Here is a 24,083-nt window from a genome sequence, read left to right as displayed (position 1 = left end):
TAGTATATAGTATGCCATAGGAGATGTACTGTCGATGGATGTGTATACCTACACGAGGGCCTCCGTGGCTCATTTGGTTAGCGCGCTAGCGCAGCGTGATGACCCAGGAGTCTCTCACTAATGCGGTCGCTATGAGTTCAAGTTCAGCTCATGTTCGTTTCTTTTCCGGCCGTACCTTGGGAAGGTCTGACCGCAACCTGCAGATGGTTTTGGGTTTCCCTAGGGCTCTGCCTGGTTTCCTCCCACCATAATTCTGACGGCCGTCGTATTAGTGAAATATTCTTGAGTACCGGTACGACGTAAAACACCGATCAAATAAATAAATACCTGCATGCTGACACTTGTAGATGAAATCGAAATATATATAGGCTATAGATGGCTTGCACTCACTGCCATGTTGGGTCTAACATCATGGTGCAGTGCACAAAGTGAACGGCACACACGAGGGGGGATCATACATAGAAGAACTGACTTTGCCCTAGACATCCAACATGTCCGCGAGTGCGAGGCAGCTATAGGGCCTATATGCACTACATATTTACATTATTTATTTGAGGAGTATTCCATCACGCTGCACGTGCTCAAGAATCTTTGGAAAAACTTAAGTTTAAGACATACATATCGGAAATAGATCTGTCGCAAGGCTTTAGTTTTTACTAGTGTGAAATAAATGCATTGCAGGACTTTGGAAGAATTTAAGTGCATCGGCCTACACGTGTCAGAATAAGACGGAGTGAAAGGCTAGGAGTGTGCATGGGGCGTACTCTTGGAGTTGGTCACCTCTTTCAAACTTTACATTAAGCTGTTTGCTTTGTTATGTTTTTTATTTATTTATTTATTTTGTTGTTGTTGTTTTATTACTATTATTTATTCATTTTTTGTCTATTGATCCAATTTTATATTTAGGCCTTACCTTCGCCTTACATTTACAGTTCATTAGCCCTGTATTATTGTATTACATATACATTCCACGTTTTTATCTAGTAGCTCATTTTTGTAGCTGTGCCAAGGAATAAAAATATAGAAAAAGGAAAAACAAATAGGCCGTATCTAGGCCCATGTCACGTGTGAAACAAAGGAATTTAATTAATTCGGAACGGTGACGTAATGCAACGAAGTGTGACTATTCTTTCTAAAATGTTCATGCATTTGTTATGTCTATGTTAAGATACCATCATGCGGGTTGTATGGCTTAATTAGCCCTGTTCTGCATGAGGTAGGTGTTGAGGCGTAGCTATGGAATATCCCCCTCCCTCTATATATATACACACTGTCGATTCAGGGTACTCAACAATCACACAGAATAGAATCCATCCCACCCCCACATTACAGCGCAAGCATTAACAGATTTATTGGAATCGGTCCGGCCGTGATTCATCGCTTATCGCCATTGCATTTTCCTCTGAACAAATCTAGTGTTTCAGTTTTTACAAAAATATTGCTGTGATCGGCTTGTTTTTTTATTTTACCCATTTAACATCTGCAAAGAACCAACTGGTGTATCTAGTTGAGCCTCCCATATTTGGAACAGTTGGCTCAAAACCGGGAATTCCCTAAAAGTCACGTGATATTGACAGTAAGCCGAAAACAAACATGGCGTCGCCTTCGTCCCAGGAGCAGTTTCGCCCTTTGGACAACATCTATCAGATATTACCTCAGGGACATGAGAAGGCTCTAAAGCAAGCGTTTTACAACACCTTGGCTATACTTTTCGTTATTGTTGCGTGTGCAGCTGGAATCGCGGTGTATTTTATTCTGGAATCATTTGTGCGGCCGTTGTTGTGGGCAGTTTTGTGCGGCACGTTTTTGTATCCCTTCAAGCGAAGTCTAACCAGCACATTGCGCAGATGGTTGACCGGTCTCAATGATTCGGGCACACCATTCGCTCTTGGATTTGTTTTATTGCCAGTGACAGTCGTAGATCAAACATCGGAAGGTCTTCGGAAAGCTATTTTAAAAAATCTCAAACTTGTTCTAGGAATATGTGCTGGTGTTCCTGCTCTTTATCTGCTGTATCATTTTGGACCGCTGAGGAAAATATTCTGCGTTTGTCAGTTCTGCTATAATTTTGTGTATGGTTTGCTGGGATACTTCAGTTCACTATGGGTAAGTTCTGCATAATGGATCCATATTAAAGTCGGGGCCTCCGTGGCTCAGTTGGTTAGCACGCTAGCGCAGCGTAATGACCCACCAATGCGGTCGCTGTGAGCTCAAGTCCAGCTCATGCTGGCTTCCTCTCCGCCGTACGAGGGAAGGTCTGTCAGCAGCCTACGGATGGTCGTGGGTTTCCCCCAGGCTGTGCCCGGTTTCCACCCACCATAATGCTGACCGCCGTCGTATAAGTGAAATATTCTTGAGTACGGCGTAAAACACCAATCAAATAAATAAATAAATAACCATATTAAAGTCACTACAAGTCTGATGGTATAGTACATGAATCTAGATGCACTAACCTGGTACATGTACCTGTGCTCTACTCTGGTCTGTTATCAGTGGGCATATATTCATTCGATTTGATAGCTGTTTTACCATTTGTGGGCAGTAGTAAGCCTCCTTCACACACAGTTGCTGGAGTTACATAGAGAATACTTTACAAATACCGGTATGTGAAAGTGAGTGTGCATCACATGGGACTCACAGCTGTTTACATGTGCAGTATGTGCTTATGATTTACTGCTTGGCACACACACACGGATCGTTGTAGTCTTGAAAAAGTACTTTTGGAGATTGTTTTGTAGTTCAGTTAGATTAAAACATTAGTTTTGGGATTATCATTGATTTGATATTTAATAGAACACACTGACTGATTCTATTTTATTGACGTTTGAATGTCAAATGCCTACTAATCATCTGAATATTTTACCTATATACAATAATGACAGTTGGTTTAATTGCAGAGAATACCATACAAAGCCCAAAGGAAAGCAAACATACTCCCCTAGGCACTTGACAAATCTTCTGACACAGTGCTTCTAAGACAGAAGTACTGTATCCAAAACAAAAACAAAGAAAACTTGGATTCACAGCATTTTGAATGAATGCACACGATCATTGGACTAGATACTGTGCATGTATACTGGAAGGCTATACTGTACTGGAGCCTTTAGTACCACTGCCTTACCCACATTATGACATAATAGGTCATTATAGATGCACAGTATCAAAGTGAGTCAGACCCCTACAGTACAAATGGGAGACAAATTTGTACAATTCAAATTCACAGCATTTATTCACGGTGCATATTGTACACATATTTTCGCACTGTGCTTACGTAAAAGTTACAAAACAATTGGTCCAATTTGTGCAAAAGTTAAATACACTGCATTTATGTTATCACTATTCAGAACAATCTGTTCATGTACACATTGGGGAGTATCATTTACAGGGAACAGTTTGGCATGAAAAGCAATGGTTAGTGGTTATACAGTGAGTGGTGGTCCAGGTTTCATCTACTTGCAGTACTCAGATGTTTGTTGGGCTCGGGGCCAGCTGGTATGGTTTAATGTAGGAGGCTGGGTTAACTGAGTGGTCTAATGAATACCAGATGGAGGAAAACAAGACAAATCATTGTTCACAGTGTCTACATGGCTGGACAAAGCACTGTCTGGAATCTGAAATTCCTAAGCCGCTGCATGGAATTTTGAAAAAAATACAGTTAATGATTGCTTCTTTGAAGCACATTGATATTAAGTTTAGTTGTCAGTTTTGAACAGAGTTTACTGTGTAAAGGCAACCTTTTGGTTATAGTGCGCCCTGGATAGAATGATCACAATTAACAGATTGTCAGCATGTGTTTCCTTGGCGATAATTTCTTTGTTCAATTTTTTGTTTCAGATCTGGACTCTTGTCATTGCATATCTTCTGCTGGTAATTTTTTACTGGACCCCGGAAACCAGCAAAACTGTCAAATACCTGGGTATACCTGTTTGGGGGACTCTGATGCTTCACGTGTCATGTCTGGCGGGCCCTCTCCGCTTGGCCCTCTTAACTGTACTCATTGGCTTGGTTGTGCTGGGATATATGTCAGAAAAAGGCAGCCCTGAAATAGCAGGTGAGGGTTGCCAGGGTAATTTCAAGGGGAATAACCACATGTAAACATGCACATCCTCTTCCGTACAAGTATGGAAGTTGATGTCCTTGTCATTGAATGTACTTGTTAATGTTCAGATAGATGACATGGAGAAATCATGCTGATGGTTAGAAGGAAGAGGATTTGTGTTATCAGCTAGTCTTGGTTACCTCTAGTATCTCAGATGAAAATACAGGGCCTGAAACAAGAAAGCTATTCTGTAGGAAAACTTTTCCACAGTCAGGAAAACAGTTTTCTTTGTTACATCAAATTCATTACATTTCTCTATGATTTTGTAGAAGATTTACACTTATTATTCTGTGCTTGCACATGTAGTCTAAGTTTTTGAAAGATTAGTCTTTCAGTTAAGTGCTAAATTACTAGAAAATACAAAATATTTCAAATGTCTGGTATGGGCAAACATGCTGGTAATGCCTTTTGTGTGTGTGCTTTACATATAGCAGCCAATTTCATATCTATGTTTCTGTATCAGAATTCTGAGAAAAATGTTCTTTTTTATCTGAACATACATATACATGAACACTGCTCTTCAAATGTTGCAGATATGTAAATATTTTATGCTGAGGAGGTGTGAAATCTTTTGGACATATTATCAATTTTTCAGTTGCCATAACCCAGGCTGTTGAACCAAATGAGCCTGATCCTCCACGTCCATGGCTGTCCTATTGGCCATTATCTGCAATAGTCCCTTCAAAGTCTGAGACTGTTACTGAGCAGGCGGCTGATCCTCATGAGGCGGGTTCATCTGTGGGCACTGTGCCGCGACCAACAAGTGCCCCGGCACGAGTGGAAGAAGTCCGTGCTCCGCGAGTCAGCCCAGCTGTCAGCAGTCTGCGCTCCCCTGGCTCTTCCTCCACAGATACACGCGACAAGTCTAAACGCCAAGATCTCACCCTTGATGTAATGGAGAAGAAAGACCGTTCCCTGAGTGACAAGTGCTTCATAGCCCTTTTCTATGGAATTGTCTTACTCAAACTATGGACCCACGTCTGGATTCTTCAGCTTCTCCTCCCTCTCCCATTTTTTGTTATGCTGGTCAAAAAGCTTGGTAAGTTAATTTGTATATTTTTCTATGGATAGGGTCTTAAGTCACTGGAGGAGATGAACACCATCTTTAAAGTACTTTTGACTTCAGGTTTAAACCACACTGTTGTACTCTTGCAGTGGTGCATTTTTGTAAGCCAAAATATTACAAAGTCAGCAGAATTTTAAATTTTTTAAACATTGATGATGGAATTTTATCATGCCTGGAGATTGCTTAGCATGTTGTCTCCTGGCAAGAGAAAACTGATACAAAATACATGTACTTCAGGATTGAGAAGGCCTTAAGCAAGCCTTTTTTTTTTTGTAATATGCCGACCTATAAACTCTGCTATTCTGCAATAACTGAACATAATACTGACTAGGCAGGATTGCATATTTTGATTATTCTCAAGATAAAATGCAATTCACCTGTAATGATTATTTTCCTCTGGCTAAGTCTTTGTTTATCACATAATACAGTCTGTGATGACCCTCTGGTGTTACTGGGCATAGATCTCATGGTTCACCATGATGAATGCTGATATTATGCTTTAGATTTAAACTGATGCCAGGTCAGGTACTTGGCATGGTGCAGTGTTCCCCCCTCTGAGCTTCATTATCATCCACCCATGCTGTATATTTTACCTTTTGGCCTTACCTATGCGTTTCATGATTTGGATTTTTTTCTAAAAGCTGAAATATCTGTGTCTTGCAGTTTACTCACCAAGTTCAGAGAATTTAGTGAAAAATTGCCTTTAGGTGTCTTGTTTTAGACATTTTGAAATAAAGAGACTATTGATTTGTAACATACTGAACACCTATTCCCTTGTTTGTTACAGGCTCCCAGTTCTGTGAGGGAGGTTTACTGGGAGATAAAGTTAAGCATCTGCGTGAGACTCTGAGGAGCTGGGTAGAGACTCGACAAGAGGTGTTAGCCCCAAAACCTGTGAAGGGATTCTTCAAGCTAGTTATGTCCTGTGACAGAAAGGTAAATCTCAGTTGTTCTATCTATAACATTTGCTGAACAGTCACCCTTGGAGCTGCAGGTACAGGTACATTTGATGTCGTTATGTTTTAGAGCATGCTTGAAGTGGGTGATTGGATGGATTCAGTCACTGTCTGGTCATATAAACAGTGTTTCAGACAAATGTTCATGATGTCGCCCCCCACACCCCCCACCCACCCACCCCGGATATATACCTGTAGCACTGAGGAATTATGATTAGAACTTTCACGTTGATGTTACATTTGCTGTGTTGAATTTTATTTGTCAGAGCCATGTATATGAATCATTGTCATAACTTGTAAGACAGCAGCTGTTGGTTTGGTTTATTTCACATAATGTTGAAGATGTAGGTTGTCTGTATATAAACTCTCCGTTTAATTTTGTGCATAAATTATCAGAAGATGACATGAAAAATGTTTCCAAATTTGTTGGGCTTGTGTATGAAATTTTACCTTTCGAATACTCCAAACACTTGCAGTGGCAGTCAGTATGAGTGGCATTGTATTGAGACATGACAACAGGGGCATGAAAAATACAGACTCCCACAGAATTACCAGAATCAGAGTTTCTCTTTATCAAGAAAAAATTATAGGTCAGTTTTTGTGTCGGCACTGATGAGGGATGCATTGAACATTAGTTGTCTCCCTTTGTCTGTATAGCTCTCTGTTCTTTGATAGTCCTCATGGTTTTTACTGTTATATGTCAACGGTTTTATTATCTTTTTAAAAGGTGATTTCAATTCTGGAACAGTCTTTAGATACAGCTACTAGTATTTTGCTCATCCTGACCCTGGTTGTTGGCACTCTGCTCTTCATGATCTTCTTTGCTGTTCAGGTGAGTGCTGGTACACTCAAGAAAATGTACAAATGCTATGGTTAGTAATAATTGCAGCTTCTGCCCTGTCACAGGAGAAGCCTGCATACAGCAGCAAGGTAATGGAACCCCCATGGCTTATATGTTATGCTGTGTTTTCTGGCTGCATCATACTAGTGCTTGACCAAGGAGTTTTTCCTTTGGAATAAAGCTCCTGACTGCTGGATCAGCAGGGGGAGGGCAGGTGGGGGGGGGGGGGGTCTGTAGTTTTGAAAGATACATGTACTTTCAGAGACAAATCAGTTCATGCAGCCTCTGTCATGCTTCTGCCTCCCTTATGACAGATTGCTGATATTTTAGTGAACTCTTTCACAAGTATTACATTCAGTGAATTAAATCCATACAAATTATATATTTTTAGGCATGCAAAAGTTAATACTTAAAAACAGTGAAGTTAATCCCACTGACATGGATTGGTGATGTCATTGTCACTGACTGGCCATATCTATTGTTTTTTTTATTATCTGTTGCTTCTGTTAGTTTACGAGGTATATAGACAAGAATCTTTTTTGCATCATATGATGTTAGTGGTCTTTGATCCACAGGTTCACCAGGAAAGTATTCAGATGGTGACATTAACCAGCAATGTACTGAACAACAGTCTGCCTCCTGACATGACACAGTAAGTTACCATCATTGCCCAGTAATGTACTGAACAACAGTCTGCCTCCTGACATGACACAGTAAGTTACCATCATTGCCCAGTAATGCAATGAACAACAGTGTGCCTCCTGACATGACACAGTAAGTTACCATTATTGTCCAGTAATGCACTGAACAACAGTCTACCTCCTGACGTGACACAGTAAGTTACCATCATTGCCCAGTAATGTACTGAACAACAGTCTACTGCCTGACATGACACAGTAAGTTGCCATCATTGCCCAGTAATGCAATGAACAACAGTGTGCCTCCTGACATGACACAGTAAGTTACCATTATTGCCCAGTAATGCACTGAACAACAGTCTACCTCCTGACGTGACACAGTAAGTTACCATCATTGCCCAGTAATGTACTGAACAACAGTTTACTGCCTGATGTGACACAGTAAGTTACCATCATTGCCCAGTAATGCACTGAACAACAGTCTACCTCCTGACATGACACAGTAAGTTACCATCATTGCCCAGTATTGTACTGAACAACACTCTGCCTCCTGACATTACACAGTAAGTTACCACCATTGCCCAGTAATGTGTTGAACAGCACTCTGCCTCCTGACATGACACAGTAAATTACCATCATTAACCAGTAATGCACTGAACAACCGTTTACCTCCTGACATTACACAGTAAGTTACCACCATTGCCCAGTAATGTGTTGAACAACAGTGTGCCTCCTGACATGGCACAGTAAGTTACCGTCATTAACCAGCAATGTACTGAACAACTGTGTGCCTCCTGACATGACACAATAAGTTACATCATTGCCCAGTAATGTACTGAACAACAGCCTGCCTCCTGACTGAGTAAGTTACCATCATTTATATATTTATTTATTTGATTGGTGTTTTACGCCGTACTCAAGAATATTTCACTTATATGACGGCGGCCAGCATGTACTGAACAAGTCTACCTCCTGACATGACAGAGTAAGATACGTCATTGCCCAGCAATACTTAACAACAGCCTGCCTCCTGATATGACACAATAAGTTACATAATTGCCCAGTAATTGTCCAGCAATGTACTGAACAACAGTCTGCCTCCTGACATGACTCAGTAAGTAACCGTCATTGCCCAGTAATGTACTGAACAACAGTCTGCCTCCTGACATGACAGAGTAGGTTACATCATTGCCCAGTAATGTACTGAAGAACAGCCTGCCTCCTGACATGACACAGTAAGTTACATCATTGCCCAGTAATGTACTGAACAACAGCCTGCCTCCTGACATGACTGAGTAAGTTACCATCATTTATATATTTATTTATTCGATTGGTGTTTTACGCCGAACTCAAGAATATTTCACTTATATGACGGCGGCCAGCATTATGGTGGGAGGAAACCGGACACAGCCTGGGGGAAACCCACGACCATCAGCAGGTTGCTGGCAGACCTTCCCACTTTCGACCGGTTACTATCATTGCCCAGTAATGTACTGAACAAGTCTACCTCCTGACAGGACACAGTAAGTTACGTCATTTCCCAGCAACATACTGAACAACAGTCTACCGCCTGACATGACAGAGTAAGATACGTCACTGCCCAGCAATGTACTGAACAACAGTCTGCCTCCTGACATGACACAGTAAGTTACCATCATTGCCCAGTAATGTACTGAACAATAGTCTACTGCCTGATATGACACAGTAAGTTACCATCATTGCCCAGCAATGTACTGAACAGCAGTCTGCCTCCTGACATGACTCAGTAAGTTACCGTCATTGCCCAGTAATGTACTGAACAACAGTCTGCCTCCTGACATGACACAGTAAGTTACCATAATTGTCCAATGATGTACTGAACAACAGTCTGCCATGGCACAATAAGTTACATCGTTTCCCGTTAATGTACTGAACAACCGTCTGACTCCCAACATGACATAGTAAGTTACATCATTGCCCAGAAATTATCTAGCAATGCATTGAACAACAGTCTGCCTCCTGACATGACTGAGTAAGTTACCATCATTGTCCAATTATGTACTGAACAACAGTCTGCCTCCCGACATGACACAGTAAGTTACATCATTGCCCAGAAATTATCCAGCAATGTAATCTGCCTCCTGACATGACTGAGTAAGTTACCATCATTGCCCAGTAATGCACTGAACAAGTCTGCCTCCTGACATGACACAATAAGTTACGTCATTGCCCAGCAATGTACTGAACAACAGCCTGCCTCCTGACATGACACAGTATGTTACCATAATTGCCCAGTAATGCACTGAACAACAGTGTGCCTCCTGACATGACACAGTAAGTTACCATCATTGCCCAGTAATGTACTGAACAACAGCCTACCTCTTGACATGACACAGTAAGTTACCATCATTGCCCAGTAATGTACTGAACAACCGATTACCTCCTGACATGACACAGTAAGTTACCGTCATTGTCCAGTAATGTACTGAACAACACTCTGCCTCCTGGCATGACACAGTAAGTTACCATCATTGCCCAGTAATGTACTGAACACAATCTACCTCCAGACATGACACAGTAAGTTACCATCATTGCCCAGCAATGTATTGAACAACTGTCTGCCTCCTGACATGACACAGTAAGTTACCATCGTTGTCCAGTAATGTACTGAACAACAGTGTGCCTCCTGACATGTCACAGTAAGTTACCATCATTGTCCAGTAATGTACTGAACAACACTCTGCCTCCTGGCATGACACAGTAAGTTACCATCATTGCCCAGTAATGTACTGAACACAATCTACCTCCAGACATGACACAGTAAGTTACCATCATTGCCCAGCAATGTATTGAACAACTGTCTGCCTCCTGACATGACACAGTAAGTTACCATCGTTGTCCAGTAATGTACTGAACAACAGTGTGCCTCCTGACATGTCACAGTAAGTTACCATTATTGTCCAGTAATGTATTGAACAACTGTCTGCCTCCTGACATGACACAGTAAGTTACCATCATTGCCCAGCAATGTATTGAACAACTGTCTGCCTCCTGACATGACACAGTAAGTGACATCATTGCCCAGTAATGTACTGAACAACAGTGTGCCTTCTGAGATGACTCCGTAAGTTACCATCATTGCCCAGTAATGTACTGAACAACAGTGTGCCTCCTGACATTACACAGTAAGTTACCATCATTGCCCAGTAATGTAATTAACAACTGTTTACCTCCTGACATGACACAGTAAGTTACCATCATTGCCTAATAATGTACTGAACAACAGTCTTCTCTTTGACATGAAACAGTGAGTTACATTCAACCACCTGACATGATTGAGTAGACTACCTTTGTTATCAAGTAAATTTATGACACAGTTACCATCATTAAACTGAAATATTCTGAACCACAGTTTGATTACTGATGAGTTACATACTGGTATTTTAATGAATGTAATTTACTAAATAACAGCCAACCTCATAACTTGACATGTTAGATGTACTTGTGAGTTACCCTCATTAACAAGTAATCTGAAGACACAAAAATTACCATTATTAAACCAGCAATGTACTGAGCAACAGAATGCCTCCTAACATGACTCTGTAAATCTGGCTCCTTAATAAACAATGGACTGAGCAACAGTTTACCTCTTGGGGAAGTAAGTTATCTTATTCATTGACCAGATTATTGTGTGAGCTGTGTGGACTGTTGGAGGAATTTGTGCAGTCTGCCAACTAAATCTGTTCTTTGGAAACATTGAAAGAATGGATGGGTCATTCCTTTTTAGTATGCTGCATTACATTTATCAACATTCATCAGATGGTCATACCTGCATGGATATAACCTAATATGTATAACCTTGGAATGTTTAACTTGCTTTTCTACAGATGGCTGCCTAACCGAGATAACATGCACAAAGCTATGGATTCTATGGTGGGCAATGCTTACATGTATGGCAGGGATTGGATATCAACCAGGGTAAGTCAGCACTGCATGTGGGAGTCTCTTCAGTAAAGCGCAGCTCAAGGATACATGCCCATTTTTTGTTGTTGTTGTTGTTGTTTTTTTTTTGTTTTTCTTGAGAGGTGTTTGTAGTACATTTTAATTAGAAAATCTAGATGAGGACTTTTATGCTGATTGGTTAATGATTTTACAATTCAGCTTAATATTCATATTTGTAGGTGAGGGAGTCTGGAGATGGTGTAAATAACACGAAGTTGGAGAAACAAGTGCTGGAATTATGGGATAGACTCTACATGAATTGGTTTGCTAAGGTGAGAAAACTGCCTGTTCCTTCACGGGGCTTGTTAAATTAATCATATTTTTCTTTGTCAAAACTCAATGGCTTGTTTGTACATTTTAAAGCAGTCTGCTATAATGGAGTAATTTAATTATGTGTCAATCATTCCATCAAGCTGAAGTTCCCCTGATAAGTTTAATATGATACAGCTGTGTACATGTAGGTAGTCTTCATCCGAAAAACCGGTGAGAATGTTTCATCGTGACTCGCATTTCGACATTTGTTTCATAGTGATCAGGAGAGAGAATATTGACAAAATCATTCTCGGTTAACACTACCCATGTAAGGATTTGCTTAGTCTTAGCACATGTATACATGTACACCAACTGTAGACTGACTAACACAACTAATATTTGGGTGTAGAATTCAAGCCTGACTCCACTAGGAACATTTGTGAGGGAAATGATGGTGGTTCTGTCATTCACTTGCTCACCGTGTGCTGAAGACTCGAGTATTGTGGGTAATGTGGTAGGTAAATATGGAGGTCAGGTGACAGGTTATGTATGCACTCGGACATTCCCATGAGTCCCTGGTAGTACACAACATCACCAAACTGACAGCACAAGAAAATTAAAATATATCAAACTGGTGGAGGCTTTGTAGATATACCTCAGGACAATGTAAGGGATTGGGGTGTGGCCTTGTGGTTAAGGAGATACCCTTTCAGTTGTTTAGTTATTCAAGACCTGGGTTCAGTCTTGTTCTCATACAGAGAATTTCTAAGTTTTCCCCAGCTTTTATTGTCCATGGTGGCAAAAAGGAATCAACAGTGCTGTCCTATGTCATCTTACATGAAGTTCACTAGAAATAGCTAGCTGTCCAACAATGTCATGAGAATAGGAGAAAGTAACTTGTCATAGGTCAGTGGTCTTATTTCAATCATTCTGGTTTCCTCCACTCATAAGACTAGCCACCATTGTGTTAAAGTGAAAAATTCTTGAGTGTGGTGTTAAACGAGTGTAAGACAAGTAAATCAGTATATTCTTGGGCCGGTTTCATGAAGCTTACTTAGTGTTAAGTCACCCTGAGCTGAGTGCACTTTATTTGTCTACAACATACGTTGCCATGGTGGTTAAGCTAAGTGAGCTGCATGAGACCAACCTAAGGCAACACACATGATATAAGCAGCAGTGAAGCGCTGGGGTTTCCTTGGACGGTGGAAGTTATAAAGCATCATATTCAGAGTACCTGTCGAGTAATTCAGTACCTTTAGGACAATACACACGATTGTACCATTAAACGACAGGATGGTTTAGAAAATCACTTAGCTCCAGGTACTTAAAAGTTCAAGTACATGTACTTTAATAATTGTATAGAAATTTCAAACTGAGGGAAAGGTTCTTAGGCACTATAGGAATGATGTTGAAATCACATCCAGGTGTATTGGGGAAGAACACAAATTATCCACGCTTGCGCACCTCCCTACCAAAATGTATGTGGCTCCTTCGTTGAATATTCCTCATTTTACAGTACGCTAGTGAAGTGAAGGCTGAAGAGTTTGAAGGATGATGTGATACAGCTGCCCAGGTTTCCTCCCACCATCATGCTGAATGTCATTGTCAAATCATCAATAAATCAAATAAATAATTATATGGTACAGGTGTATTGTATTCACTTTATGAAGACAGTGAATATGTTTAACTGAGGAAAGAAGTGCCTTACCTCAGTGTTGACATACAAGCTATGACAATTCAGTTCAATAATTTGAGTATCTCAAAATAAAAAATGATGCTATGCAATTGTTAAATTCCATAATGGGATAGATGTCACCCCTAGCAATGTTAAATTGTATACACTGTAATCCAGACGTCCTGATTTGAGTCATGTGTCATTGATAATATAGGTACTTAAATTCACTGCTGCGTACATTTTAATGCATAACTTGGCTTTCCCTTTCAGAACTCAACAGCGCTAAAACGGCGGCGTGGCTTCTCCACAAGCCCTAGCATAGAAAACCTGACGTCTGTGTGGGAGGCAGTGTCCAGTAATGGCTTGGCTGTTGGGGGAGCTGTGGACTTTGTCAAGGCCAATATTGGCACCTTAATGTCTGTAAGTTATTTTGGAGATTCGTTTCTGTATCTCTGGGTGTACATGAATAGATATACATGTATACCTGTGTTTAATTTATGTGACAGTTGTATGTAATAAAAGATAAAAAAATAGAGTTGTATAATTCTAGTGCACCTGTAACAAACCTGTACTTAAACATGTATTGTGTTATATGATTTGCTGTATATGTGTTATTTTGTACTATTATTTTGAGCGGACACATCCAGTGCAGCAGCCCAGGGGAGAATACTACTGCTACTTTAGGACTGACAAGAAATCTTTTGTTCTGAACCCTTTCTGTAGCGGATGAATGGCATGAATGTGATATGATTTGGGATGATTCTGAGTTATCTCCCTTGGAGGATTAGTCTTCCTGACTGGCCTGCACTGAATGTATCACTGTCTATTGTTCAGGTGTTTGAGTCCGTCTGGACAGTCCTAAAGGGCAACCTGAGCCTGTTCTTCAGCAGTCTGACCGCCGTGCTCTCCATGGTGTTTGGGGGAGGAACTGCCGTTCTCAACTTTGTTATCTCTGCGGTGAGTGGTGTATTTGTGTCCATTTGACACACCACATCACTGACATGCCACAGCTTCTTGGGTTGATATTAGCAGGAAGGTATTGGCATATAGTACTATATCATGTTTAAGTAGCAACTCAGCTGAAAATGTTATTTGATTTTTTACATCATTATTGACTGTTACTGCTGAATCTATTACGTACGGCTCCACATTTGATCTGCTTTTTTTTGTTTTTTTTGGCTTCACCCCTTGTTTGTTTATAGGCGTTTAATGTTACTATCAGCAGCTGTTTTAACCTGGTAACATGTGAATTGATGTGAATATCCTGATGTGACAATATCCAGTGCACTCTTAGCTACCAAAAGTATAGCTGATCTTAAGCTTTAAGCCCCCTCTCCACCCCACTCCACCCCAGCTACACAGACACCATTTCACCTGTACCTATGACCAGAGACAAAATTCTCCAGGACAAACAATATTGTAGGTGTATAACATTATAATTGTAGGTAAGGGAGGGATTCACAAAGCTGATTAGTTGCTTGCTCCAGACTGGTTTACATTAGTAAAGCTGGCATGTAAGTTGATAGTGGCACAGATAAAAGCAAAATTCCCTACATAAGTTACATGAAGTTGACTTTTCCATAACCAGGTGATCTTCCTGACCACAATTTTTTACCTGTTGGCATCAAGTGGAGATAAGTACAAGCCCCTGGAGGTGTTCACCACCATAAGCCCCAGTGGTCAGCGCTTTGCTCAGGCTGTCGAGGAGGCCATCAGGTAAGTACCAAACAAAACTGTGACAACTAAGCCACAACAGTATGTCTGCGACACATCAAAATTCCACCAAAACTAATCACATACAGGAGAACATCATTGTTGTATACATGTACATGTACACTCCTATCTGCACTGTTTACCTGCTCTTAACCCCTGTTATTCTTGAACATGGCATTAAACCAAGCAACTATTGTAAATCCTGTTAACTTCAACTCATGTGGAATACAGGCTTGTTGGTTAATCACTCATACATACGTATCTGCTGAAGAACATTTTTTCTTGTACAGATTTCTTGTGATTTCTTTACAGTGGTGTGTTTATGGCTTCCCTGAAGATGGCGTTGTTTTATGGGTTGTACACCTGGTTTACCCATAGTGCATTTGGAGTAAGCGTGGTCTTTATTCCAGCAGGTAAACCAGTTTTCTCTAAGTAGAAGGATTGGTCTATCGGGTTTGCCTACAGTGTATCTTGAAATTGAACTACACTTTTGAAAAGAACTGCCTTTCTGCAAAATTTTTACAGGGAAGAAGTAGTAATAAATTCAGCTGCTCACTGGTAAAGTATGGCTTCTTCCATTAAAAACATGGGCATATTAATGCGAGGGCTAGAGCATGTAGAAGTTAATTTACTCTTTACACTGGCAGTTAAATCTTTCGAAATACATGTATATTGCCTGTAAGGGTCTGTTAAGTTGGACAAAAACACTGTGGGTTGGCTTTCTGTATTTCATGGATACATGTATATGAAGTGTATATGTTTTCTTATAAATTGATGGCTACTTTCATTCTTAGTCTTGAATTTCTCAGGATAGCTGTCTAACTGCATATAACCAATGACATAGATAGCCTTACAAAAGTTTTGCAGATAAATTGTATGCAGTATATTGTATGACAAAAGTACAAAGCAGAACATGTACATATATATAGGGTTTTGTATGTGAAGACTTTGTGATTCAAAGAAACATGTATTAAGGATCAAAGGTTTCTTAAATGTATTTAGATCCGACAGTATTTCATGCTGAATCTTAACAAACCTTTCTTCTGAATTTTACCCAGCCTTGGCAGCCATTTTTGCTGCCATCCCTTTCCTGGGCACATACTGGGCAGCCATCCCAGGAGTCCTGGAGCTGTGGTTGGTGCATCGAGAAGGTGTGCTGGCTATCATCCTGTTTGTAGCTCAGATGTTACCCACGTATGTGGTGGACACGGCTATATACAGCGAGATACAGGGGTGAGTAGCTCAGATGTTACCCACATGTGGCAGACTCAGCTATATACATTGAGATACAGGGGTGAGTAGCTCAGATGTTACCCACATATGTGGCAGACGCAGCTATATACATTGAGATACAGGGGTGAGGTGCTCAGATGTTACCCACATGTGGCAGATGCAGCTATATACAGTGAGATACAGGGATGAGGAGCTCAGATGTTACCCATATATGTGGCAAACTCAGCTATATTCAGCGAGATACAGGGGTGAGTGGCTCAGATGTTACCCACATATGTGGCAGACTCAGCTATATACAGCAAGATACAGGGGTGAGTTGCTCAGATGTTACCCACGTATGTGGCAGACTCAGCTATATACAGCAAGATACAGGGGTGAGTTGCTCAGATGTTACCCACGTATGTGGCAGACTCAGCTATATACAGCCAGATACAGGGGTGAGTTGCTCAGATGTTACCCACATATGTGGCAGATGCAGCTATATACATTGAGATACAGGGGTGAGTTGCTCAGATGTTACCCACATATGTGGCAGACGCAGCTATATACAGCGAGATACAGGGGTGAGTTGCTCAGATGTTACCCACAAATGTGGCAGATTCAGCTATATACAGCAGTGAGTTGCTGAGATGTTACCCACGTATGTGGCAGATTAAGCTATATACAGCGAGATACAGGGATGAGTGGCTCAGATATTACCCACGTATGTGGCAGATTCAGCTATATACAGTGAGATACAGGGATGAGGAGCTCAGATGTTACTCACATATGTGGCAAACTCAGCTATATACAGCGAGATACAGGGGTGAGTGGCTCAGATGTTACCCACATATGTGGCAGACTCAGCTATATACAGTAAGATACAGGAGTGAGTTAATCAGATGTTACCCACATATGTGGCAGACTCAGTGAGATACAGGGGTGAGTTGCTCAGATGTTAACCACGTATGTGGCAGGCTCAGCTACATGCACATACAGCAAGATACAGGGGTGAGTTGCTCAGACATTACCCACGAATGTGGCAGACTCAGCTATATACAGCGAGATACAGGGGTGAGTTGCTCAGACATTACCCACGTATGTGGCAGACTCAGCTATGTACAGCGAGATACAGGGGTGAGTTGCTCAGATGTTACCCACGTGTGTGGCAGATGCAGCTATATACAGCGAGATACAGGAGTGAGTTGCTCAGATGTTACCCACATATGTGGCAGACTCAGCTATATACAGCGAGATACAGGGGTGAGTGGCTCAGATATTACCCACGTATGTGGCAGACTCAGCGATATACAGCGAGATACAGGGGTGAGTAGCTCAGATTTTTACCCATGTATGTGGGATATGGCTATATACAGCCAGATACAGGGTGAGTGGCTCAGATGTTACCCAGTATGTGGTGGACACGGCTATATACAGCGAGATACAGGGTGAGTTGCTCAGATGTTACCCACATATGTGTTGGACACAGCTATATACAGTGAGATACAAGGGTGAGTTGCTCAGATGTTACCCACATATGTGGCAGACTCAGCTATATACAGCAAGATACAGGGGTGAGTAGCTCAGATGTTACCTACTTAGGTGTTAAGTACAGCTATATAGAGCAAGATACATGGGTGAGTAGCTCAGATGTCATCCACATACCTTTATGTGGTAGACACTGCTATAGACAGCCAGATACAGGGGCGAGTAGCTCAGATTTTTACCCATGTATGTGGGAGATATGGCTATATACAGCAACATACAATGGTGAGTAGCTCAGCTAGATGTTAACCACAGTTGAGGTAGCCATGGCTATATACAGCAAGATACAAGGGTGAGTAACTCAGCTAGAACCACATGTGAGGTAGCCATGGCTATATACAGCAAGATACACGGATGAATAGCATACTTCAGGTTTAATGTTGTAAGATGGCAGGAAATTGTTTCGTGTTCTTAGAGGAGCATGTTAGCTTTAAAATGGATGGATGTATCAATTTTAGATATGTCACAAGTATTCTAGTTCAACGATGCATATAAAATTTCATTTGATAGTTATTTTATCCAGGTAGATACAAGGTATATTTCAATACAGAAACCAGGTGTGCATTTATTTCTCACTAATGTACATGTATAATGATTAAAGCTGTCCGATCTGTTTAGCAACAAAATCTAATGGAGTCGGGGCGTAGCACCTAATCTGTGCAGCACAATCTGGGGATTTCAGTTGTACTGAACTCACCATCATGTGTTACCTGTCAAATGATCTTCAGAGTTGAAAAAGTTAAGAGCCACTGGTAAAGTGGCTGTTATACTGCAGATGTGCTTCAAGTCTGAGTCACTTAATGTGAAATTCATCTTTTGTGGCTGTTATTGTGGATTAAATGTTTCATCTTAGAAAAAAAAAAAGAATTCATGTCACGATTCATACATTTTCAGCCTAATGGTGTGTAGGTATCATATCTCGGTTGTTAATATTGCCAATACATTAACAATCTTGTAACTTACAAACTGCCATGGAGAACTGGGAGCATGTGTGTGATGTTGTCTTGTTTTCTCAGTGGTCACCCGTACATGACTGGCCTGGCCATTGCCGGAGGGATGTTCTGTATGGGGCTGGAGGGGGCCATTGTAGGACCCATACTACTCTGCTGTCTGATAGTCACCATGAACGTGTACGGCTCCTTCCTCAAACCCGACTCGGCTGCCTCAACGCCCTCTGGAGGTACTAAACAGCGTAAATAGTCATGTTGTGTGGTCCCTGGTCAGCTTGTGAGAGCAGCGGACAGTGCTAATATTGGGGTGTTATATGTGAACTTTTATCACTACAAATCTTAACATAGATGTAGTGACAGAGGCTGTACATGACAATGTGTTTGTTGTTGTTGTTGTTGTTCCTAACTTTTGGGAGTTTTCCTTCAGTTTAACTCACAACAGTCAGATTTGTGTGATATGTGGACAGTTCTACCAGTAGATCTCAGCTGACACAAATGTTATGTCATGGTAAATCCAGTATAGGTTTGATTTACTTTGCTCTGCTGCTTGCTACTCATTCCCTCATGATTTTGTGGTAAAGAGGCCAGTTCAAACTCCTACTAATCTTTAGTTCCCAGAAGTATCATTAGTATCAAGAATAAGTGTTTCGCTGCTGGCTACATGGTCACATGATCATACCATGTGTGCTTTTCATCACTCATCCTTCTTACAGTTGACCTGGTTTTTGTTTGGGTTGATTTCTCACGAATTTTAATTAATGCTCCACCCAATGGCACACTCTGTTACACATAAATTTTGCGCACCATGTAATGTCTAAACCTTTTCAGACTGGGTGTTCTGGTGGAAGTCCAGGTAAGGTATGAGTGTTCATGTCTGTTCTCTGGTGACTGGTATTCTGTTCACTGGTGGAAGTTACTGTCTGACCTTGACCCTTGACCTTTGTCACAGTTGGCCCTGGTGGTTTTGGGAAGCCTATGCGTATGGGGAGTGGCCTGAGAGAAGGGAAGCGGGTGCGCTGGAATCTTACCCGGTGATTACAGAAATATTTCTCCATTCTCAGTTTTTTCATCCTCACAAACTCACATTTTGGATGTTTATAGTAATGTTTGCACTGTTTAGTTCCTGTGTATGGATTATACATGAAGTACCAGCAATAATTAGAAATCAGGGTACCTATATAATTGTATGTGCCTGTACTACTGTAATTTGTCAACCTTTTCCCAAGTTTGCACAATCTTTATTCAAGCTTGTTCTGACATTGGCCATTAAAAAACAACATAAATTGCAACCATAGTTGCTCTTTCGTATATGAAAATGTTGAGGAATTAGGGTACATACTGTAGTTATGAGAAGTTGTCATTTCATAACTGAAGTTTGCAAACTTGGATTTTATGGCAATACTATTACATTTCTCTTTTCTTTCTTTTTTTTTTTTTTTTTTTTCTCTCATTTTTGCTGCACATTTGAGTTCTTGTTGCTACATTAAAGCACTTAGCTTTCCTGATGCTTTCATACCTTTCTTTATTCAGTTCCGTCATGCATTTGCTGTCCCTTTGCTCTCAGTCCAGCTTGGCACTTATACAAGAATTTGTTTCCTTTTTTTTTTTTTTGGCTTTTGTTTCTTAATCGCATAATTATCAATAGGCATCTTTCCTATCTTTTCTAGTGTAACTTTTTGTTGCTGGCAAGCTTGACTGATAATTTGCTAGTATATATTCCACTGTATATGCGACACAAACTACAAAATTCTGAGGAAAATCACTCTCCTAGCCAAGCGACCAGAGTATTTATGTCCTCTCTGTATCACTAGTAGATTCAGAGGTTTATACCCAGTCACATGTACATGTACACCTCTGACATCATCATGAAGACTTGTTTCTCGCTAGTTAATATGTGTTGTTAAGTAGTGATGACATCAGTACAAAATTTACATGTAAAATTCTCTCAACCATGTTAGTGAACCTTGATGATGTTCAGCTGTGGACTCTTTTTAAAGGAAGGATTTAATTATGAAGCATTATTTAGAGTAATTCACGCTGTATAATGATAACAGAAAACTTTGTCTCTATTACTTCACACACTACAATATGCCAATTTGTGCTTTTTTCAACTGATAAAAAAGTAGAGTAATGCTCATGACAAAACCAACAAAATGATGCAAGGCGATTCAGGAGTCGATATTTCGGTTTGACTTAAACCATTTTCAAGAATTTCGATGAAACTAAAATGGAATCAAAACTTGAAAAATTGAAAATTGTGTAAATATTAAATCGTGTATCGCCTTGCATTTTGTTGGAGTTGCCACAGGACAACACAAAGTACATGCAGAAGTTATAACAGCTGAATTTGCGCTGTTGCATAAATTGCTGTTTGTACGAGTGATGACTGTATAATTAACCCCTATGCCGTTTTGCTGTTTAGGTCGGTGAGTTCTGATGACCAGTTACGTCTGCATGTCGCTCATTCTTGATAGCAGCTGACATCTTGCTAGGTTTGGATCACTGAGTTTGAAAGAAAGGATATTTTGATGAGTTTCGTGTGAACAACTTCAGCTTGGTCTTCTATGACTCAGTATCCTGTCTGCATATCTCCGCCCGTTTCTCGCCTTGTAGTAAACATTGTAAAATATAAGTTGGACATCAGTGGCACACCACATCCAAGAGAGACTGAAGAAGTTTTGCCGTGTGAGTCTGTTGATGGCAAACTTTTAATAAGCCCACTCATTGAGGTATTCCAAGGTAGATCTTCAGATACAATTTAGGTGAGGATTGTACTAATACTGATCATGATGGACGCAAAAATAACACTAATAGATAAAACCTCAGCCTGTAGTTGCTTGGGTTAGACAAGTGTTATCTCTACTGTGGACTTCATGCCAGTCTACCAGTCGGCCTCGCCAAAACGTAACTGTAATACTGACGAAATGGTGTTAAGCTATAAAAGACAGATCACTGTCACGATGTCCAACTCTCTCTAGGTCATGGAAAGGCAATGCAAAGCTTGATTGTCTTGTTAGGAAAGCTCACCTTTATGTAGGGATGGCCAGTGTATATGAATATACTGTAGAAAATTTATAAGCATACATGTACATTTGGGTACCACTGATATTAACTCTGTACTGCTGAGGCACTATGGAATGAGAGATCCCTGGTAGCTCTCTGTTGAGTCCTGTAAGCAAAGCTCACCCGCTTGAACACCTGTTACAAAACTATAAAGAAACGTAAAAATGTAGATCCACCCTCTATCCACTTGTCACACCCTTAATAGTGCTAAACTATTGCAGGTGGCAGGTTTCCTTTAGGATTACGCGTTTAATCTCTAACCGCAGCATGGATGTGGACAACAGAGGATGTATAACTCTAGTGTGCATGTGTAGTGGTAGATTTTCTCTTTAGCATGTTGTTAATGGCTGGTGCTGATACAGTGGTATATGTTCTGAGCTTTATCTGATCTCATCAGGATAATAATTTATGTACATGTATGTTTGTGCAATAACACTAATGAGAGCATAATACTGAGGTATTTATTTACCACATTTCATTTGGCGTGTGTTGATACTATTTTTTTTTGTGGTCTACTAAGAGAGGCTTTACCATTTTCTTACATTTCTATTTTAGTATATATGTTCAAATACACGATTTATTTTTGTTATGGTTTTCATTTTGTTTAATGAGATGAACTGTGTAAGTTATTCAGTAATAGTTCAGCAAGGTACAAATTGGCATCGTGTTTTCATTGGCATTGTATACACGAAGAGGTAATACATGCATACTATTTTTGTGCAACTTTTAACTTCTTTCAGCCCTGTTCACTCTATTTGTGATCTCACTCTTTTGGTGCTGTTCATTGAGAATGTTGAAAGTGATGGATATAAAAATGCCAGTTGTGTATTCGCGTGTAATATGATGTATATTACTCTGACATTTGTCTGATAGAGTGCGTTGCCAGGCTAGTCTGTTTGCTGCATGTGTTATTATAGTCATTACTATAAACTGGCTATGGTTCAACCATTACTGGGTATTTTATACGCTGGGTTTCCTTTATATTACATACCATAGGTGGTAAAAGATGGTATGAAGTGAGGATGTGATTGGTCATTTAAGCCCCTGCTCTTCAAAGTTCTGTAGTGGCAAAGTTTAGGGAACAGACAAGTAACTTTGAACACATTTTGAAATGCTGTTTCACAGCTGACTTTTTTGTTCTGTGGGGTGGGGATTGTTGGGGGTGGGGTGTAAGGGAGCGTTTCCCATCCTGAACATCATACCAGATTATATATAATTCTTATGCGTAAAGCCTTACCACTGTGTTGCTCAGGTAACTGTTTAATAGATTTACCTGTTAGGGCCATTAGCTTTATGCTAATCTTATGCTTATATTGTACTTACCGTATCTTGAAGTCTGTATGTACCTGTCCAGTTATAAATTTGATATCAACATGGCTGCTTACTTAGTATGTAGTACATTTTAAGCTATGTATGTTTGAAGTGCGTCCTCGATCTTAATCAAGTTTTAATGGCGCATATCAGGAGTTGTCCAGAACTTGGCTTTTATTTATACATGTATGGTACACGAAGACATTGTGTAACAGCATTGGATATGATTGATATTATTCATGCCTGCCAAACTGTTGCCTCTGTAGTAATTGGGGGCCTTTATACACAGATAATAGCATTGGAGATATTACACCTAATTAAAAGCTTTACAACAATTTAATTAGCCTGACTTTCTGAGCTTTGATTTGAAGAAGGTGGTAGATGAGCTTGTAGATTTACAAGTAGCGCCTTGTGAAAGCCTTATTAATTAATAAGTCCCTCTCTGTAAATTTATGACACTGTAGCTGATAATAAAATACAGAATACTGGTAGACATAAAGTGTTGTCTTTTACAAATATCTGACGTTAATTGTGTTATTTCCTCGCAAACATGTACTTACCTAACGATAGCTCAAGGAGCATGTGGAAAATGTGTACATGTATGTGGACAAATCCTGATTGTCGGGCCTACGTAAACACAGTGCGCTTGTCACATATGCCAAGAAGATGCTGATGAATTTGACGTCTTGTCCATTTTGTCTTTTATGGACTCAGTAGATCGGGGCACGCCATCTATCGGCAATAGACCGCACAATACTTTATTATAAGCGAAGGCCCACGA

The 24,083-nt window shown here is 40.4% G+C and overlaps 1 protein-coding gene across 3 annotated transcripts; it reads left to right on the top strand.

Annotated features, from left to right (window-relative positions):
- The first annotated feature begins 1,522 nt into the window (after positions 1-1,522).
- LOC135461757 (transmembrane protein 245-like) lies at positions 1,523-23,793 on the top strand. Of its 3 annotated transcripts, none has more exons than XM_064738980.1 (16): positions 1,523-2,106; positions 3,835-4,051; positions 4,695-5,138; positions 5,953-6,101; positions 6,849-6,953; positions 7,538-7,614; positions 11,467-11,557; positions 11,761-11,853; positions 13,779-13,928; positions 14,343-14,465; positions 15,097-15,224; positions 15,534-15,634; positions 16,280-16,454; positions 18,995-19,158; positions 19,878-19,959; positions 21,351-23,793. In XM_064738980.1, exons 1-16 carry the CDS (start codon positions 1,594-1,596, stop codon positions 21,397-21,399), a joined length of 2,661 nt encoding a protein of 886 aa, XP_064595050.1. In that variant the 5' UTR covers positions 1,523-1,593; the 3' UTR covers positions 21,400-23,793. The 3 variants fall into 3 exon arrangements, with proteins under 3 accessions (XP_064595050.1, XP_064595051.1, XP_064595052.1); XM_064738981.1 differs by lacking the exon at positions 19,878-19,959 and adding an exon at positions 19,757-19,781; XM_064738982.1 differs by lacking the exon at positions 19,878-19,959.
- Positions 23,794-24,083: the final 290 nt, after the last annotated feature.

The sequence above is a fragment of the Liolophura sinensis genome, chromosome 1 (assembly GCF_032854445.1).
Source record: "Liolophura sinensis isolate JHLJ2023 chromosome 1, CUHK_Ljap_v2, whole genome shotgun sequence".
Lineage (NCBI taxonomy): Eukaryota > Metazoa > Mollusca > Polyplacophora > Chitonida > Chitonidae > Liolophura > Liolophura sinensis.
This window is presented reverse-complemented; position numbering and strand designations above follow the sequence as displayed.

Bases quoted from the DNA above. Each gene is read 5' to 3' on its own strand.
- LOC135461757 (XM_064738980.1), top strand. From the start codon at position 1,594: ATGGCGTCGCCTTCGTCCCAGGAGCAGTTTCGCCCTTTGGACAACATC. The intron at 7,615-11,466 runs GTAAGTTACCAT...GCTTTTCTACAG, and splicing joins CTGCCTCCTGACATGACACA to ATGGCTGCCTAACCGAGATA. The intron at 19,960-21,350 runs GTGATTACAGAA...TTTGCTGTTTAG, and splicing joins GTGCGCTGGAATCTTACCCG to GTCGGTGAGTTCTGATGACC.